Source organism: Meleagris gallopavo, chromosome 28 (genome assembly GCF_905368555.1).
Source record: "Meleagris gallopavo chromosome 28, MGAL_WU_HG_1.1, whole genome shotgun sequence".
Taxonomy (NCBI): Eukaryota; Metazoa; Chordata; class Aves; order Galliformes; family Phasianidae; genus Meleagris; species Meleagris gallopavo.
The window spans coordinates 1,112,988-1,131,890 of NC_139431.1; the positions used below are offsets into that span (position 1 = coordinate 1,112,988).

The window sequence follows — 18,903 nt, forward strand, 5'->3', positions numbered from 1 at the left end:
AGGCTGCAGAGCCCTCTGATGCCCACCTCATGCTCAGCAGCAGGAAGGGAGAGGGAGGAAGCGGCAGGAGACAGCGCTGGGGTTCCTCCCTGCTCGGTCTGGTTGGAGAGCTTTGCATTTTTACTTAGCACAGGTCTGAGGAGTGCTGGCAGCATTTCCTGAGCATGCAACGTTCCCTGGCATCACTGTGGTCGGTGTAGATGGGGAGAACAGGGCAGCAGGGAGATAGGAGCGATGGGATGCAATGCAGTAGCACAATGTTTAAGGCTATGCACTTGGAAACTAGAAACAACGGTTTCTTCCCCAGTCTGGAAAAAACCCCAGTTGTTTGTCTGAATCATAGGAAGGCTATGAGCAGGAGCCCAGTGCTGCAATGCTGGAGATAAGAGAAATCCTAGAAGCAAGCAGCCTGCATTTCCCATCCAGATGGGGAATGTCTGGGCTGCAGCACGAGGCGCCGGGAGGCCCACCTGGAGCACCCCATGTCTGTGCAGGGATGAGATCTGAGCCATCAGACAGCAGGGAGGGTAATTGGGCTGGCGAGGAGAATCTTAGGAGAGCTCGTTCTGGTGGAGGAGACCAGATGGCTGCTTGCACGGGCTAGGAGAGATCTGAGAGCAGGCAGTAAATACCAGGAGGTTGATAAGGAATGAAGAAAAAGGGCGAAGCCGGCAGCGTATGGAATGGGCACAAAATGTTGTGTGTGGGGTAAAGCTGCTTTGAAACATGGAGAGAAAGAGCACATCTGCCACGTCCCCCTGGGAGAACTTGCAGATGCCAGGAAGCTTCTGTATGGATTAGGTCGATGGAAAGTAGGTGCCTCCAAGCCTCCAAGCAAAGCCTGGGCTTAAGGCACTGCCTGAACCAGAAACAGAAGACAGTCTGGAATTCAGCCTGTGCAGAAGGAGGGATGTCTGTGGGGTTGGGTAAAGGGGAATGGGAGAGCTGTGATGAAGAGCAGCTGCAGAAACCCCTGCAGGGGATGGGGAACGTACAGAAGCACTGACCAAGCACCCCAGGGCCGGTGCTGGGCTCAGACCCACGGAGCAGAGCTGGGTGGACACCGAGGGTGTCCTTGGGTTCCAGGCACGCAGTGCTGGTGCCTCCTGGGCTTTGCACATCCTGTGTGCAGAAAGCAGTCTGCATCAGCACCTCCGCCAGCCCCTCCCTGACGGGCTGAGCCCACAGACGCTGGGGAGCAGAGGGATAAGGATGGAAGGAGCCCAGGGGTGGGTGGGCACACTGCTGCTGATTTCAGCCGAGAGCTGTCAGGGGCACAACAGCAAGCTCCTCCTGAAAATCCACCCTGCTGTAAGTGGGGGGTATGGGGACAAGGCTGACCCTGTTACCCTCAGGCCGGGATGTGCCCCCAACCCCCAGCTCCCCAGCCTGCCAGCTTGTGTGCATTTTTGCCTGTTTTTCTCACTCCGTTGGCCCATTGCCTTTAAAAGGCTAAATGCTCCGGACTAAATTTGGTCATGCAGCTCTGCATGGTTCCCTGGAATGTCCTCGGGTTTCAGGCTCCCCCGACAGCACCATTCCCCGCCTCCGCTGGGTTCCATTGGCCAACCCTTGGGCCGAGGGATGTCCCCTCTCCATCAGCACCGTACCCCGGGCTGCCGAGCTGAGATTTAACACTTCAGCACCTGCTGCCGCTGTGGGAAGCAGTTTGAGAGCCTCGGCTCTGTTTTTTTTCTCCTGCTTTGGGTACCACAACAACCGCAACCGTGTCTCGCCAACGGGCCAAGATGTCCAAAGTCGCCAAATATCGGCGACAGGTGAGCGAAGATCCGGACATCGACAGCCTGCTGTCCACTCTGAGTCCGGAGGAGATGGAGGAGCTGGAGAAGGAGTTGGATGTGGTGGATTCTGATGGAAGCATCTCTATGGAGCAGAGTCAGAAGAACCAAGCAGAAAACCCTCCGTCCAGCACGCAGAACTGCGACGCTGTGCTCAACCACCACGAGAAGGAGCCCAGGAAACGTCTCCAAAGGGAGCAGGCGGTGGATGTAAGTCCCATCTCCACGCACGGTGATGCTCCGTGGGCACGGCTGTGTGTAAGAGCTGTTTGAAGGGACTTGTTGAGGAGCGGTGGGCAGCCTGGGGGTTGGGGCAGGGAGCTGGAAGGCAAGAGGGGCTTCTGTGAGCTATCCGAAAGCCAAAGCTGCTGTCAGGGGGCTTCTCCTTGCCTCTGCGCAGGGCTGGGGGCTTCAGCAATCTCTGTTCCTTGTGGAATAACGAAAGAGAGAAGTTTGCTGCTTGGTGGGAATCGCCCCAAAAACAGGTTTTGCCCTAAGCCGTTTCCTTCCTGTTTCTCGTCCAGCTAAAACTCATTCTTTTGTTTTGGTTTGGGTACATTTATCTCCTTCTCTGCATCGGGTAAATCCTGTAAGATCTTCACTGGGGCGAGGAAATGTCGCGCCAGCCTTCATCCCATGCCATGCCTTGCCCAGTCCCACTTCCCTGCAACATTTATTAACCTCAGCACTAAGAATATTTGGTATGTGCTCGGTGCGGGGGAGGCTGGGAAGCATTTGGTTTCCCTCGCTTTCCACAGCAGCCTGAGCCAGAATGCTGGACAAGGGAACCGAGGCAATGACCTGCAGAGCAGAGGCAGGACCTGTGCATGGCAGAGCTGTGCACAGCTCCGAGCTGCTCTGCTTCCAACGGTGCTTGGGCAGAAAGGCGAAGGGAGAAGCTCAGCTCCACCTTTTTGGGAATGGTGCTCTATTTCTCGTGTAACTTTCTGTTGAAAGAGCACATCCAGGAAATGCTTTCGTCAAATCATTTTAATAGGCGACGTGATAACCGAGATGAGCCTTTTGTGGCTGAGAGCAGAAATCTGTACAGAAAGTAGCAGAAGATTGGTTTCACTCTCAGCCATTTCTCAGTATCATAAAGGTGTAATAAATACTCCTTCGTTTGTACGGAGCCCTTCACATCTTAAAACTGTGGAACGTGTTTCCTGGGACGGGTTGGGATGGTTTATTTCATGCTGAGAAGGATCTTCCCTTCGTTAGGGCAGCGCTCTTGGTGTGTGGACTGCGCTGGGAAGCAAAGTTAACGTGCTTGGTCCTATGAAGCAGGCTGGGAAATGAAACATTATGCCATATGATGACGTGTATGATCCTAATGTCAGTCTAAATCTACCAGTGGTAAGTCCCCTGCAAGGAGCTCACATGTTGCCTCGTAAACCAAGGGGACCTTTCATCCTTGAGCCACAACTTGTGTTGGGGTACAAGGAGATGGCAGGGAAGCAGTGGCATGCTGCAGTGTGTGCAGCCTGGGGATGCATCCCATAATCCCTGCGTTCCCCTCCAGCTCAGGATGTTGTGCCGTTCTGTTCAGCCCTGGAGCCCCTGTCCTGACCGGGATGCAAAGAGGGAGAGAAGAGAAGGGCAGGTTTCTTTTGGAGCCCTGCACAAGGGGTTAAGCAGCTCTCCCAGCTCTCCCCTGGCCATGAGGAGCCATCACTTCTATATGTGGTGCTCAGCGTGGGCTGGGGAGCAATTCCCCTCCTTGGCTCACTGCCCCTGGCTGCCAGAGCTCTGCCTGCAAAGCCTTCCCTTGGCTGAGAGCTGCAGACCACCGAGGGTCTGATGCCCATCCCTTCCTCCCCTCGTTGTGCTGTAGGACGTGCAGAACTTTGCCAAAGTGGGAAGCAGGGTAGTTTTAAGGGGAAAGGTTTGGATCCTGCTGGTCTCCCAGCTCTGCCTGTGGGCTTTTCCCAATTTCAGACCCACTCCAGGCAGCCCAATTCCCTCCTAAAAGAAGGGAGGAGGGAGGCAGATCCAGAATTATTGACTCCACAACAACACATCGTCTTTCTCTGCGATGAAAAGGGCAAACTTGGGTAACTAGGAGGCGGTTTATAAACAGCCCAAAATAGATGTGAGCTTTGCCCTGACTTCTCTGCGCTGCACAGCCAAATGCATAGCTGGGTGATGCATTAATTAATTAATCTTCATTTCCTATTGCCAGCGAGTGCTTGGTGCTGTGCTGCTCCTCGGATGCACCCTTGCCTGTGCCTCTGGGAAGGGCAGATTGGTAATGCTCACCAATGGGTAAACGAGGTCTCTAATTGCTGCAGCAAGCAAAGGCACAGCGAGAGAAGCCCAGGCTGGGAATATGGTGTTGTTTTGAAGCAGAGGCATTGAGCAGTGTGATTAACTGAGCTGCTGTCACCTGGAATCCTTGCAGCGTGCCTCTTCCAAGCTCCATGGATGGTCTTCCAAAAACCCCTCTGCCCATCCTGCCTGGTTTCTGGGGTGTGCACATGTAGGCTGAGGCACGCTGGTGGTGTTTAACCACAGAGAACAAATAGAGCCCTACTTGTGGTCCCAGCCAGGTGAGGTCCCTGCTGGGGAACGCTTCTGTGAAACTGCAGAGGACCAAGCTGGCATTTTGGTTTCATATTCATGGCCAAATCTGGTTGTTGTTTTTTTTTTTTTTTTCGTGGAATCATCTGGGAACAAAACAAGCTGTGGATTTATATAGCCAGGACAGACTCGAGGGGAATCGTAACCGAGGGAAAAGCAGTGGTTGTATCATTCCTGAAGCATCTTACTGCTCTGTGACTAACACAGCTGGATTTAAGCTCTGTTTATCAACCCATCCCCCTCCCAAGGATCGCTGCTGCCCCCAGGCTCTGTCTCTCACTCAGCCAGTTGAGGAGCATCGTTTCCAGGACGGTTCTCTTCCCAAGGCTCACGATGGTGCCAGGAGCACTGTGTGCCTGCGAGGCACCCGGCCCATCTAAGGGCACGAGTGGGAAAAGTGCTGTGCTTCTGCTCAGCCTGCAGCACCGCCAGGAGCAGGAGGGCTCTGTATTTACATAAAGCACAACAGGGATGCAGACAAACCCGTGGAGATGTTTGGAGCGTTGGGCTTATATGGGCCGAGCTGCCACAGGCAGGGAGCTTTATTATCTGTTTATGTTTTGCTGATAAAGAGATGCAGGGAGCAGGAAAAGAGCTCCAGTCGGCGACGTCTCGCTCTCGTTAGCAGTGTGACACCATCGTTTGTGTGCTGCAATGCTCTCTGTGGCTCAGAGCTGGTACAAATCGGCCGTGCTGCCCGCCCCAGGTTTTGCCATGGTGGGAACAGCAGCTGGGTGCCACCAGCAGCCAGCAGCGATTTCCATGTGCAGGTCCTGGCAGGGAGGAGGCATCCACAGGCGGCAGCACGACGCGATGCTCTGCTCTGCTCCGTCCCTTCCTGCTCTCCTCAATCCTCCTCCAGCCTGGTGCAAATGAAACGTCCAAAGGAGGGCTTGGGGATGCACACCTTGCCCCTTGCAGCCCCAGCTGGAGAGGGGATGAGCAGAAGAGTGGCCTCAGCTTGGGAACATCCCCTTTGGTTTGTGCAGGGAAGCAACGCGTGGAAGAGGAAAACCCAGACCAGTAAAACCAGCTTTTGTCAGAGAATGAAACTTCCCAGTTGCAAAGTAGCCAGCAGCTCTAAGGGCTCTTTGGGAAATGGCTGCGTGTCACTGTGGACGAGATGGGGCTGTGCTGTTCAGGGAAATGCTGTTGAGACTTTTGTTATCTGCTGTAATTCACCAATGAAGGCAAAGTAAGGCAAAAGTCGGGGCCAGGACCCGGCCGGTCCCCAGGAGACAGCACTGCATCTCGGAAGGAGCACTGGCCTGGGAAGGGTGAGGATGTTGCCAGGGGTCAGGAAGGATGGGCCAGAAGGGAAGGGGACAACGGGACATCTCACAAAAACAACAGCGATGGCTGAGGTGGGATGGGGAGGAAGCTGTTCACATCGCTCAGTGCGCCCCGCTGGGCGTCACGCTGGGTGTATGTGCATCCCTTGGCAGTGCTCAGGTCCTCCCACTCTTTCTTCGTGCCAAAAAACCCCAAAGTGCCTGGGGACGGTCTGAGCAGGGACAGCTGCAGGCAGGGCGGTGCTGGGGACAGAAATCACAGGGGATGACCCCAGCCCACAGCTCAGGTTTGGTGGCTCTCCGGACTCAGGCAGGTTTGCTGCATTTGTCCAGGAATGTCTTTGGTAACTCAGCATTGACCAGGGAGTGGAGGAAGGGAGCAGCGTGGCTCACTTCATGTGGATCAGCTTGGGCAGAGCAACCCTCCTGCATGCCTGAAGCGTAATGGCACCCGAATACCCAGGAGCATCGAGGGCAAAACGAGCTGTGTTTGGACAGCAGGGGACATCCCTGTGTCCTGGGAGCTCCACGTGCCTTATGCCCAGCTCCCTCAGCTCTCCTCCCATGGCTGAGCTGCAGGATGGCAGTGTGGATAAGCCCTGCAGCCTCTGGCTGCATGCAGGCAGGATGTGTGCTGCTCCCTGCCCCCAAATCCCCTCTGCCACTCGGGATCTGCACAGTTCCCATGGGCTGCAAAACTGTCCCGTTGGCTGCAGGGGGGTTGTTGTCACAGCAGGGACTGGGGGACGGGGCTGACCTCTTGGTGCAGGATTTATGCTGCAGCTCTGAAGGGATCTGGAGTGTGGAGCACAGCTCTGTGTGGACAAAAAACGTCCTGGCCAAAGCCAGCATGCAGAAATGTCTCAGCCAGCGTTGTTGCTGGGGAGGGAGAGAATCACGAGGAGACCCTGGGCTCTGGGTCCACTTCATGTGCAGAAGTTCACCCGCATGGCTGAACTCGTTCCTGGGTTAAGAGAGTCCAGCTGCTCCTGCTGTCCCTTGTTGCACTGCTGTGCAGGAGAGCCGTGTGCTCCCCCAGTGTTCCTCAAGAACAGACATCCCACAGCTGCTCACAGAACCGTGCCCCTTTGCTCAGAGCCCACATCCTCATTGTCCCCCATAGCAAACAGCACCTGGAGCCCCTTTGGAGCCCACCCCCATTTCCTAGCAGTGCTGACGGTCTGTTCTCATGTTGTTGATGGGGTACAGCTCCCCAAGGCACAGCTCCCCAAGGCAGAGCTTCCCCATGGCACAGCTCCCCAAGGCACATCTCCCCATGGCACAGCTCCCCAAGGCACAGCTCCCCAAGGCAGAGCTTCCCCATGGCACATCTCCCCATGGCACATCTCCCCAAGGCAGAGCTTCCCCATGGCACAGCTCCCCATGGCACATCTCCCCATGGCACATCTCCCCAAGGCACATCTCCCCATGGCACATCTCCCCAAGGCACATCTCCCCAAGGCACATCTCCCCATGGCACATCTCCCCAAGGCACATCTCCCCATGGCACATCTCCCCAAGGCACATCTCCCCATGGCACATCTCCCCAAGGCACATCTCCCCAAGGCACAGCTCCCCAAGGCACAGCTCCCCAAGGCACAGCTCCCCATGGCTCACACCGTGTTCGCTGGTGACCTGAGCACGTGGCCGCTGCAGCGAGGCAGGCAGCCCAGCACTGTGATGCTGCCCATGAGTGCCTCTTCCCAGGACATGCCTCCGCAAATAGCTGCTCGTTGCTGTGAGCTGGCCCCCTCCAAAGCCAAACATTTATTCTGCTAATGCATTTCTACTGCTCCCCTCTGCCAGGGACTGATGCAACAGCAGCACCGTGCCAGTTGCTCCTTCCCTCCACTTGGGCATGGATTTGGAGAGCCCCCGTTGACCCCCAGCCCACCCCAGGAGCCCCCCTCTCAGCACGCACCCAATTCTGTGCACAGCAGTGCAGTCCCCATCCCTGCCACCTCCCAGTCCCAGATCCACGCTGTTCTCCACCCCAACCCATGCAGTGGGGCTCCAGGTGCAGGGTGCAGCCCTTTGCTCACCCACAGCCCCACGGCAGCTCAGCACAGGGCTCAGAGCACAGCCCGGTCCCATCTGCTCTCACTGGGCTGCAAGCACTCAGATTCCAGGCAAGAAGTTCCTGGCCTGCTTTGCCTTTTAAGGAAGCATCTGAGTGGGTCTGAGGGTTGCAAATGCTAACAAGCAATGGCAATGCTCATTTTAGTCTATTTAGAGGAAACGGGAAGGCATTTCAGTTCATCAAAACACTGGTGATTAATCAGCCCGGTACCAGGCTGTTTTCATTAGGCTTATTTTTAAAGGTCTGACACGCAGTGTAAAAATATTCCCCTAATAATCATGCTCGCAGCGGAGGGAATGGCACAGAGGGGTGCTGAGCACCTGTCCCTGGGTGCCCAAGGTAAACATGGGCTGAAGGTGGCCGTGGAGGGGCTGTGGGGATGGCCCAGGCCACCCTGCAGGAGGCAAAGGGAGGAGCAGGGAACGCGTGCATCCCTCCTTTCCCCTTCCCTACCCCCCTTCCCTTCCCTTTCCATTTCACCTTCCCCCTCCCCTTCCCCTTTCCTTCTGCACTGGACACGTGGCAGCAGATCAGGGCACAGTTGATTTAATGATAACAGCACTAACGATGTGATAACAAGATAAGAACCACGGCTTTGCCTTGCAGGGCTGATTACTTCACTCTGGTTTCGTCTTATTTGGAGAAATCCATTCCCTCCTCTAAGTATGGAAGGTTTTGCAGCTCCTACTCCCCAGAGTTGTCCTTCCTTTCTTCAAGATCTGCTCATTCTTGGCCAAACTTTCACTCTGCTTTGTCCTGGGGAGTCGGGGAGCCCCCAGCCCATCACTGAGCTGCACACCATGGGCTGGAAAGGAGAAGGCTTTTTGGAGCACTTGGTGTGGGGCTGGGGCTGCCGGCTGCAGCTTGAGGAGTGGAAGAGAAGGAGCTGGAGAGCTTGGGAAGCTGTGCAAGGAACTTTCGTTCTCAGACATCCCCAAATTTCCAACGTAGGACATCCCCAAATGCCTTTGAAAGGCACCTCTGGGCTCAGTGCGTGAGGCAGCAGCACCCCCAGTTCCCCATCCGTCCCCACTGCTGGGGCTGTGGACGTGGCTCTGTGCCTCTGTGCCGCCTGCCCAGGTTCCGTGCTGGGGAGCCAAGAAATCTCTTAGCTAAACAAACAGCTTCATCCCAGATGGCATCTGTGCTCACGCCAGGTACACTCTGTCCCTGCTGCTGGCCCGCTGGTGGCCCGGCCAGTTCTTCCCATCAAACAGCAGTCCCAGAGGGCTGGGATGGGGCTGCCGTTGGGTCCTGGCTGCTATTTGGGGGTTCAAGGCACGGCGCTGACCCTCGCGTGCTCCCCAGGCGTGGAGCGAGGAGAAGGAAGCCCAAATTGCCAAACTCAGCTGCAGGCTTTGCTGCAGGTTGTGCCCTGCACTGCAGCTCGGTCCCAGCACTGAGCTTTCTCCTGAGCCAGGTGCATCCCTTCACAGCACCGACCCATAGTGGGAGTGGAGGGGTCTCGCAGCTGCACTGCTGTTGCTAGAAGTGAGTCCTGTGCATCGCTCCAGGTACGTGGGGAAGTGAATCGGGGGTCCCGCAGCCTCTGCCTGCATAGGGGCACTCGCACCAAGCCCTCCCCTGGAGCCGGGTTTGGTTTTGCTCTGCAAAACACAGTCAGGAACTGCAGTGCAGTGTGAGAGCACCCAGCTGGGGGTGGGGAGGCTTCCCGAGGCAGGGCTGTGCCGGAGCAATGCTGGCCATAATGTCTGGGATGTGATTGAGAGGTGGGTGGTGAGGCTGGAGCTCAGGGAGCCTGACCTGCTAACACCTCCACGATCCTCTGTTGTTAGGAAAGCAGGCTGGACGAGAAGAAGGATGTCAAGAATAGAGAAGAAAAGGGAAAAGAAGCTCCTGCCAAAGACCTGGCCAGGAAACGCGATGCAGGAGTGGGGAAAGACTCTAAGAAGGAAGAAAGTGCCCAAAAGACGGAGCCGAAAGCTAAAGGGGAGGCTGAGAGCAAAACCAAGGACAGGAAAGCCATCAATGACAAGGTGAAGGCCATGGAAAACAAGCTGATGGGCAAAGACAAGAAGGAGGAAGGGAAGGGTTCAATAGCAAAGAAGGATGCGGAGAAGGACAAAAAGGAAGAAAGGGGCTCAGCATTAAAGAAGGATGCGGGGAAAGATAAAAAGGAGGAGGAAAAGGGCTCGGCGCTGAAGAAGGATGCAGGGAAGGATAAAAAGGTGGAAGAGAAGGGCTCAGCGGCAAAGAAAGAGACAGAGAAGGACAAAAAGGAAGAAGAAAAGAAGTCGGCATTGAAGAAGGGCACAGAGAAGGACAAGAAGGAGGAAGAGAAGAGCTCAGAATCAAAGAAAGAGACAGAAAAGAACAAGAAAGGCGAAGAGAAGAAAGACAAAGATAAAAAAGAGGAAAAGAGCTCAGCTTCGAAAAAATCCGAGGCAGATGAGAAGGGGAAACCGCAGCCCGAGGCAGAGGAGGGGAAGGAGGAGCCCAAGGCAGCAGCACAGAGCAGCTCCACGGCCACCCCCAGCAGCGCCCAGGAGCAGCCCAAGGAGGACGAGGCCTCCAGCATCTTCGACGAGCTCATCGAGAAGGTGAAGAACAACGACGCCGAGGTCACCGAGGTGAACGTGAACAACTCGGACTGCATCAACAACGAGACCTTGGTGCGCTTCACCGAGGCGCTGGAGTTCAACACCGTGGTCAAGCTGTTTGCCTTGGCCAACACCCGCGCCGACGACCACGTGGCTTTCGCCATCGCCATCATGCTGAAGTCCAACAAGGTGCTGACCAGCATCAACCTGGACTCCAACCACATCACGGGGAAGGGCATCCTGGCCATTTTCCGGGCGCTGCTGCAGAACGACACGCTGACGGAGCTGCGCTTCCACAACCAGCGGCACATCTGCGGGGGCAAAACGGAGATGGAGATCGCCAAGCTGCTGAAGGAGAACACCACGCTGCTCAAGCTGGGCTACCACTTCGAGCTGGCCGGGCCCCGCATGACGGTCACCAACCTGCTGAGCCGCAACATGGACAGGCAGAGGCAGAAGCGCCTCCAGGAGCAGAAGCTGGCGCAGGAGCGCGGCGAGAAGAAGGATCTGCTGGAGGTGCCCAAGGTCGGAGCCCCGAAGGGGTCCCCCAAGGGATCCCCGCAGCCGTCCCCAAAAGCGTCCCCCAAAATCTCTCCCAAGAAGGGGGGAGCGCCCGCCGTGCCGCCCCCACCTCCTCCTCCCCTCGCCCCGCCGCTGATCAACGAGAATCTGAGGAATTCGCTCTCGCCGGCCACGCAGAGGAAGATGGGGGACCGGGTGCCCATGCAGGAGAAGAGCTCACGAGATCAACTGCTGGCGGCCATCCGCTCCAGCAACCTCAAACAGCTCAAGAAGGTGAGTGTGGGGCTGTGGCGGGGCCAACTGCGAGCAGCACGTGGGGTTGATGTGCTGGCTGAGGTCATTCGGGTGGTGTGGCAGACAGTGCTGGGTTCAGAGCGTGGGGTCCACGGTCCCAGTGCAGAGCACGCGTCAGGGACAGACCCAAATCCCTTTGCTGAGCACGCAGGGCGGGCAGATCCATCCCTTGGCACAGTCCCCAGGAGGGCACGTGGGGTCAGGAGATCCATCTCCAGCATGAAGTCAGGGGATCCATCCCTTTTAGGCGTAAGGGATCAGGAGATCCATCATAGTGCAAAGCCTCCCTTTCCCAAGGCACTTTGTGTCCCTGACCACACTGCCCTGAGGCATGGGGACAACCAGAGCCTGGCCAGGAAGGGACAGTGACCCCAGAGCTCTGAGCACCCCCAGCAGCACAGGGTCACCAGACCCCATCAGCCTCCACCACCGATCCATGATGGGTAACAGGACATTTCCTCCGGCAGGTGGAACTACCAAAGCTGCTGCAGTAGGAAGCGAGACGCTCGCCTTCCTCGTGACTCTCGCCGTGATGAGCCCTTGGGGACCCTGCAGTGACCGACGCCGAGGAGCAGCGATCTCTCTGGGACTGATGGAGGAAGGGCCGGGCCCGAGGAGGGCTGGCGTGGTTGTTGGCCACGGCGCGTGAGAAAGACCTCGTATTTATTGTTTGTACAGTTGTGATCCCTCAAGCTCTTTCTGTTGCCAGCACCGTGCCCCGCACTGCTTGGGGACACCAAGAATGGATGGGGAGGGATTGGCGGAGTGTCTGCTGCCACATCCCACCCCAGTGCGGGGAAAGGGGCAGAAGGGAGGTGACAATGGGGCTGGGGGTGCCATGGGGCCAGGGGTGCACTGAGGGGATGCATCTCCCAGCCCCATCCAGCCTGAGGTGAGCAGATGGGGACAGGTGGGTCATGGGGACGTGGTCATGGCGTGTGTCCCCATGGGGTCCCCACGTGGCCAGGAGGGTGATGGGGTGAACATTGGGTGGTATAGGGTTGGGATTTGGGGAAGTGGTGGAGAGCTGGAGCAGGAGGGGGGTCACAGCTGGGGGTGTCCCCAGGGCTGTCCCACCCCTGCAGGGCATGAGACCTGACCTCTCTTAGCAGACATTTGTCTCCACGCAGGGACTGAGAGATCCATGGATCTTGGGGTGGGGGGATAGCAGCAAGGGATAACACTGTCACCTGTAGTGTCACCCACAGTGTCACTCCACCAACCATGGGCATACGTTTGGGGCTGCAGTGCCTGCCCTGGTGCAAGCCTCGCTCGTGGTCTGTACACCCGCGGCCACCGCATCGGCAATAAAGCTTCACCCAACGCTTCAGTGCTCCTCAGGGACACAGCGGGGGGACACACAGCCCCTGGCCAGCACACCATGGAAGCTGGGCCAGCGCCAGGTGTGGCGTGGGAGGGGGCACTGGGAACGCGTGCAGATTGTTCACGTTGAAAAGGCCTCTAAGATCACCGAGTCCAACCGTCAGCCCATCCCCACCATGCCGACAAGCCACGTCTTTAAATGTTGCAAAATAGGGACATCACAACCAGGCACCTTGGAGCCATGCGGTCACCCCAGAGCGGGCACTTTGGGGCACCCCAAAGGGCACCGCGGGGCCAGCTGGGCACCCCACACAGCCAAACACAAAGGAGCCATCCCAATCTGCGCACCCCGACCCGGGCACCGGGGTCCCAAACGCGGGCACGGCGATGCCGCTCCGAAAATACCCGGTCGCCAGGAGGCGCCACACCGCGCGGGGCAGTACCGGGCCGGGCCGCGGTGCGCTGTACCGGCGGCCCCCAGCAGGGGGCGCCATACAGCGGGTCGCACGGCCGGCAGAGCTCGCGGTGCCGCCCGCCCCGCCCCGCCGCGCTGCCCCCCCCGCTCCGCTCCCGCGGCGGCGGCCGCTCGGTGCGGCGGCGGCGGCGCAGACAAAGGGGCGGCGGTGCCGGGGCGGGGGGGGGGGAGGAGGGGGGCGATGGGCGGCGGGGCGGCGGCATGAGGCGGCGGCGGCGGGCAGCATGGCGGCGGCGGGCGGCGCGGCGCGGCGGGGGCTGCTGAAGCGGAAGCCCAACTTCACGCTGCAGGAGATCGAGATCCTGATGAGCGAAGTGCTCCGCTACGAACCGCTGCTCTTCGGCGCCGCCGCCAGCACCGTGAACGCCTACGAGAAGCAGAAGATCTGGTGGCGCATCACCAATAAGATCAACGCCGCCGGCCGCAACCAACGCGACATCGGCGAGGTGAAGAACCGCTGGAGGGGGCTGCGCCGCCGCGCCAACGATAAGATCACCCGGCACCGGCAGGAGCGGCAGGGACCGGCACCGCGAACCAACGCGGCCCGGCACCACGGGGCCGTCGGAACCGGCACCGCCAGCGCCGAGCTCGGCCCCGGACCCGCGCCCCTATGGGGACCGCGCGGCGGAGAAGCGGCGCCGCTGCTCGGAGGGGAAAGGGCGGCATCGTGCGGTGTGTGCGGGAACGGAGCGGGGTGGGATGGGGTGGAATGGGGTGGGCAGAGAGCGGGGGAAAGGAGTGGGACGAGGGAGGAGGGGGTGGGACGGGGATGTGGGGTGGGTCTGGTTGGGACGTAGATATGGGGAGCAGATACGTGGAGAAGAGACCAGAACCGAGGTGGGGATATGGGGGAGTGGGATGGGCACAGAAGGGCCGTGAGAGGGAGATGGGATATGGGACTGAACCTGGACAGGGATAGGGCCGTGGAGACCAGAGAGGGACGTGGGACACAGGGATGGGGCCAGGGATCGGGCAGGATGTGGTGCAGGGCAGGGATGTGGTGGAGTCCAGCAGGGACACGGGGGAGCAGGACGGGGATGGGGGCATGAGAAGGGGCTGAGAATGGACAAGGGACGCGGGATGGGGATGTGGGATGCGGATAAAGGGATGAGGGACGTGGACGGGGGTGGGTGGGCATTGGGCACACAGTGATGTACGGGGACACGGGACATGAGTGCTGTGGGGTTGGGTGTCCCCACGGCGCAGCGCCCCAAATCCCAGCGCCGGGGGCTCCCGAAGGCCACCAGGGGGTGGGGGACGACAGCGATGTGACAGCACTGCGTCCTGCACAGGTGTGAAAGAGGAGGCGGTGAAGGAGGAACCGATGGAGGTGAAGACGGAGCCCTTCCACGACCCCACGGACGGCGGCACCGTCCCGGCGCGGCGGCAGCCCCACAGCAGCACCCAGACACCCGGCGAGGGCTGGAGCCCCCCGCAGCCCCCCCAGCCCGACCTGGGGATACAACCAGAACCTCCGGGCTGCGACTTTCCCAGCAGCGTCATCTTCGAGCCGGACACCGAACAGCTCAGTGACTGCAGCGAAACGGGGGGGGGAACCCCCGGCGGGACGGACGGGACCCCCGAAAGCAGCGCCCGGCTCAGCCCGGCCGAGCTGCGCCTCATCCGCTGCAACGAGCGCCTGGTGCAGGAGATGCGAGCCTTCCGCAGGGAGTGCGCCGAGAGCCGCCGGGAGATGGCAGCGGTGCTGCGCAGCATCGCTCAGGCGCTGGGCGGCCTCAGTGCCAGCCTGGCCCAGATCCGCGAGCGCTACCTCGGGGGGCACGCGGCCCCCCAGCCCTGAGCCCCCCAACCTCCCCCCCCCCCCGCCCGCGCCTCCCCACCCCTTTTTATTATTTGAACTCCCACTTCAATAAAACTCAGCGCTGCCCCCTCGGTTTCCCCCTCCTCAGGAGCCGCGGGTGGCTGAGGGGCTTTTTTTTAACAGGAAAGAGGTTGGGGTGCGGTGCTGAGAGCCCACAGGTGGGGCAGGCGGCAAAAACCCCACGGCTCCGTGCAGAGCATCGGCGCTGTGGGTCCCACTCAGGTTTTGCTGGGATGTGGCCGTCCCAAATTTAGTTCCCCCCCTCCTTCCTCCCCCCCATCCATGCCGCCGCGTGGTGTGAATCACTCCGAAAATAGGCGGTGAATCACAGCCCACAGCGGATGGGGGGGAGACGCGGCCCCCGCGGCGCAGAGCGGTGGGGAAATCGCCGAGCTGCGCTCAGGGCTGCGCGTTTGGGGCTTTTGGTGCTTTTGGTGCTTTTGACCCCAAAACGCCGCCGCGGTCGGGGTTTGCACCCCGGTTCTGTGTCGGTTTGGTGGGGGGGGGGGGTGTTGCTAAAAGCAAATGATTGGTTTGGGGATGTAGGAATGTTCAGGAGGAGGAGGAGGAGGAGGAGGAGGAACGCGACCCCACTGAAATCTATTCAATCTATTCCCCCCCCCCCTCCTCTCCCCCGGAGGGGTGTGGAGCCACTGACACAACACCACGCCGGGGGGACGCGCAGTTTAATGCTGCCCATTTGGACCACGGTGCCCCCCCGGTGCCGGAGGGCAGGGAGACCCCCGGCATCACTGCCCCCACCTTCATGCATGGCCCCCCCCCCCCCTCGTGAGCACCCACAATGGGCCCAGTGTGTGGAGTGGGGACAAAAGGCACTCTGTGCTGCTTGTCCCCACAATGGCCGGGGGGGGCGGGGGGCAGAGATTTCCATGAGTATCGCAGGGCAGAATCGCGGCCCCGGGGTGGGGACAGCGGGTCCCCCCCACCCCCCCCCCCCCGCTGTGTCCCCTACGGGTGTCCCCATTGAGAGAGGGGTCGCCAGGGGGGCTCAGGCACCGGGATAGCTGGGTTGTGCGGGGACGTAGGGTGGTGGTGCTGCGGAGAGAGAAGGGGGGAGTCGGTGTGGGCCCCCCCCAGAAGGCTGTGGTGCTTTTAGGGGGGACCCAGTGCTCACCTGTGGGGTTGTAGACTGGGGGTCCTGAGGGGTACAGCGGGTACTGGGCGGCGGGGCCGGTGGGTGGGTACATGGCCATGGGGGTGAAGCCGGGCTGGGGGGGCACGGGGCCGGCTTTGGGGTCCACAGGGAAGGGAGCGGGTGGGGGTGCAGGATAGCTGGCCAGCGGGATCTCAGGGCCTGCAGGAGAGAGGGCTGGGTGCTGCCACCCACTGCTGCCCTGTGCCAACCCCGAGTCCCCCACCCTGCATCCCAAATCCCCCATCATGCATCCCAAGTCCTCCCTTGCACCCTAAATCCCCCACCCAGCACCCCGAAGCCCTCCTTCTGTACTCCACCCCCCACCCTTTGCACCCCAAATCCTTCCTTCTGTATCCCAAATCTCCCCTTGCACCCCCAATCCCCACCCTACGCCCAAATCTCTCACCCCCCTCCCCAGCTCCCACCTTGCAGGGGGGTGCGGAGGTGCTGCCGCCGCTGGTACAGATAACAGCAGGAGCACATGAAGCAGCAGACGATGGTGGTGACGATGGCGATGAACAGCACCACGGCCGAGGCGATGCCCGCGATGGTCTTAGGGCTGAGGGACAGCGCTCTGATCCCAGAGCCCAAAAGCAGGCACCCAGCAGTGCTGCTCAGCACCCAGAGCCAGCACCCAGCGCCCGTTCACAGCACCCGGATCCCAGTGCCCAGCAGTGATTGATGCCCAGCACCCAGATCCCAGTGCCCATCGGTGATGCCCAGCACCCAGCAGTGACTCCCAGCACCTAGCAGTGATGCCCATCACCCAGCAGTGACTCCCAGCACCCAGTAGTGACTCCCAGCACCCAGCAGTGATGCCCATCACCCAGCAGTGACTCCCAGCACCCAGCAGTGACTCCCAGCACCCAGCAGTGACTCCCAGCACCTAGCAGTGATGCCCATCACCCAGCAGTGACTCCCAGCACCCAGCAGTGATGCCCAGCACCTAGCAGTGATGCCCATCACCCAGCAGTGACTGATGCCCAGCACCCAGCAGTGACTCCCAGCACCTAGCAGTGATGCCCATCACCCAGCAGTGACTCCCAGCACCCAGCAGTGACTCCCAGCACCCAGCACCAACTGATGCCCAGCACCCAGCAGTGACTCCCAGCACCCAGCAGTGATGCCCAGCACCCAGCAGTGACTCCCAGCACCCAGCAGTGATGCCCAGCACCCAGCAATGACTGATGCCCAGCACCCAACAGTGACACCCAGCACCCAACAGTGATGCCCAGCACCCAGCAGTGACTCCCAGCACCCAGCAGTGACTCCCAGCACCCAGCACCGACTGATGCCCAGCACCCAGCAGTGACTGCCAGCACCCAGCAGTGATGCCCAGCACCCAGCAGTGACTCCCAGCACCCAGCAGTGACGCCCAGCACCCAGCACCGACTGATGCCCAGCACCCAGCAGTGACTCCCAGCACCGGCAGCGTGCAGCCCCAGCACCTGAAGGCGAGGCAGTGGCGCTGCTGGCGCTCGGTCAGGAGGCGCAGGGGGTCATAGCAGCAGTACCGCTGGTGACAGGAGCCGCAGCAGAACGACAGAGCCTCGCAGTCGAAGCCGGGATGCCACGAGCCGTTCTTGTCCACGTACCACAGGCAGTCCTCGCCCCCCGCCACTGAGGACCACCCTTGTCACCTCGGTGCCACCAGCAGCAGCCCACGTCCGCAGCCCCGGGTGGGGACCCTGTGTGTGTCACTGCACCCCGTGCCTCGCTCCGTCCCGTCCCCACATCCCTGCACCGGACTCCACGCTGTCTCCATGTCACTGTGCCCCCCTTTCACGTCCCCACATCCCACTCCACGCTGTCCCCATGTCTCCGTATCCCTCTCCGTTCCATCCTCATATCCCCATACCTCGCTGCATCCCACCCTCCCGTCCCCACACTTCACCCCATGCAGTCCCTCCGTTCCCTTACCCTATTCTGTCCCATTCCCACTTACCCACTTCATCCTGCCCCACACTCCTATATCCCGCTCCACCCCTGCCCACACCCCCATACCCGGCTCCATCCCATCCCCAGGCCCTCATACCCCTATCTGCCCATCCCTATCCCCACCTCTATCCCATTCCGCGTCCCCACACCCCTCTATCTGTCCCCACGTCCCCGCACCGCGCTCCATCCCACCCCCACCTTCCCTCCCATACACCTCCTCATCCCATCCCGCTCCCCCAAACCCCTCTCCACGACATCCCCACGTCCCATCCCCGCGTCCCCACATCCCCGTCCCCTCCCCATCCATCCCCGCGTTCCCCCGCCCGGCTCCACCCTCCCCCGCTCTATTTCTGGCTCTGCCGCCCGCACTCCCGGAATAGCCCCGGCTCCGGCGCCCGGGGACCGCGGGGTCGCGGCGGCGGACGGCGGCTCCGCACCGCGCACAGCCCCGCACCGCCGCCCCCCGCGGGGCTTTCCAGGGCGGGGAAACCGAGCTTCGTGCGCGGCCCCTCCGCGGGGCAGCCGAGGGTGCAGCGGAGCCGGTTGTCCCACGGTCACAGCCGGTGTCACCGGGCCGCCTCGCGCCCCCCCCACCCCCCCCCCACCTCCCCTTTCCGCGGCGCTCACTCACCCAGCGAAGCGGCCACGGCCATCAGCACGGTGCCGACCAGCGGCCAGCGGCTGCCGGCGGGGCCCATCGGGGGGGTGGGGGGGGCCGTCGCGCACCCCGCGCGGTGCCGGTGGCGGTGGCGGTTCGGTGGCGGTTCGGTGCAGGCCCGCAGTGACGCCGCAGCCGGTGGAGCTCGGCCGCCGCCCGGTGCCCCCCCCTCGGCACGGCCTCCCGCCGCACGCAGCGGCCCCAGCCCGCCCCCACCGGGCGGAGCGCCCCGGCACGGCTCCGCTCCCCGCAGCTCTCCCGCAGCCCCGCTCTGCCCTTGCCCTGCGGTCGCCCCCTCCTGCACCGCATCCCTGCCCCCATCCCACCCCATTCCATCCCCGTCCCCGCACCCCATCCCCGCTTCCCATCCCCACCCCTACCCCTACCCCCATCCCTACCCCTA

The 18,903-nt window shown here is 60.8% G+C and overlaps 3 protein-coding genes across 5 annotated transcripts; 2 read left to right on the top strand and 1 right to left on the bottom strand.

Moving 5' to 3' along the window:
* The first annotated feature begins 1,564 nt into the window (after positions 1–1,564).
* On the top strand, positions 1,565–12,458 carry LMOD1 (leiomodin 1). Of its 2 annotated transcripts, none has more exons than XM_085210560.1 (3): positions 1,565–2,057; positions 9,548–11,107; positions 11,596–12,458. In XM_085210560.1, exons 1-3 carry the CDS (start codon positions 1,749–1,751, stop codon positions 11,620–11,622), a joined length of 1,896 nt encoding a protein of 631 aa, XP_085066686.1. In that variant the 5' UTR covers positions 1,565–1,748; the 3' UTR covers positions 11,623–12,458. The 2 variants fall into 2 exon arrangements, with proteins under 2 accessions (XP_085066686.1, XP_010722318.2); XM_010724016.4 differs by having other exon boundaries at positions 1,570–2,009.
* Positions 12,459–12,921: 463 nt separating this feature from the next.
* LOC146542612 (uncharacterized) lies at positions 12,922–14,875 on the top strand. Its single transcript, XM_085210562.1, has 2 exons — positions 12,922–13,598; positions 14,219–14,875. The coding sequence occupies exons 1-2, from the start codon at positions 13,151–13,153 to the stop codon at positions 14,725–14,727; spliced, it is 957 nt and encodes a 318-aa protein (XP_085066688.1). The 5' UTR covers positions 12,922–13,150; the 3' UTR covers positions 14,728–14,875.
* Positions 14,876–15,417: 542 nt separating this feature from the next.
* SHISA4 (shisa family member 4) lies at positions 15,418–18,722 on the bottom strand. 2 transcript variants are annotated; one of them, XM_085210564.1, is made up of 5 exons: positions 18,474–18,722; positions 17,419–17,524; positions 16,330–16,463; positions 15,884–16,063; positions 15,418–15,804 (listed from the first exon to the last, which is right to left on the bottom strand). In XM_085210564.1, exons 1-5 carry the CDS (start codon positions 18,538–18,540, stop codon positions 15,758–15,760), a joined length of 534 nt encoding a protein of 177 aa, XP_085066690.1. In that variant the 5' UTR covers positions 18,541–18,722; the 3' UTR covers positions 15,418–15,757. The 2 variants fall into 2 exon arrangements, with proteins under 2 accessions (XP_085066690.1, XP_085066689.1); XM_085210563.1 differs by having other exon boundaries at positions 17,353–17,524; positions 18,474–18,714.
* Positions 18,723–18,903: the final 181 nt, after the last annotated feature.

Coding starts and splice junctions, on each gene's coding strand:
- LMOD1 (XM_085210560.1), top strand. CDS start 1,749: ATGTCCAAAGTCGCCAAATATCGGCGACAGGTGAGCGAAGATCCGGAC. Junction 2,058..9,547: donor CTCCGTGGGCACGGCTGTGT/GTAAGAGCTGTT, acceptor CTCTGTTGTTAG/GAAAGCAGGCTGGACGAGAA. Junction 11,108..11,595: donor ACCTCAAACAGCTCAAGAAG/GTGAGTGTGGGG, acceptor TTCCTCCGGCAG/GTGGAACTACCAAAGCTGCT.
- SHISA4 (XM_085210563.1), bottom strand. CDS start 18,540: ATGGGCCCCGCCGGCAGCCGCTGGCCGCTGGTCGGCACCGTGCTGATG. Junction 16,064..16,329: donor CCTCCGCACCCCCCTGCAAG/GTGGGAGCTGGG, acceptor TCTCTCCTGCAG/GCCCTGAGATCCCGCTGGCC. Junction 15,805..15,883: donor CCCAGTCTACAACCCCACAG/GTGAGCACTGGG, acceptor CTCTCTCCGCAG/CACCACCACCCTACGTCCCC.
- LOC146542612 (XM_085210562.1), top strand. CDS start 13,151: ATGGCGGCGGCGGGCGGCGCGGCGCGGCGGGGGCTGCTGAAGCGGAAG. Junction 13,599..14,218: donor GGAAAGGGCGGCATCGTGCG/GTGTGTGCGGGA, acceptor CGTCCTGCACAG/GTGTGAAAGAGGAGGCGGTG.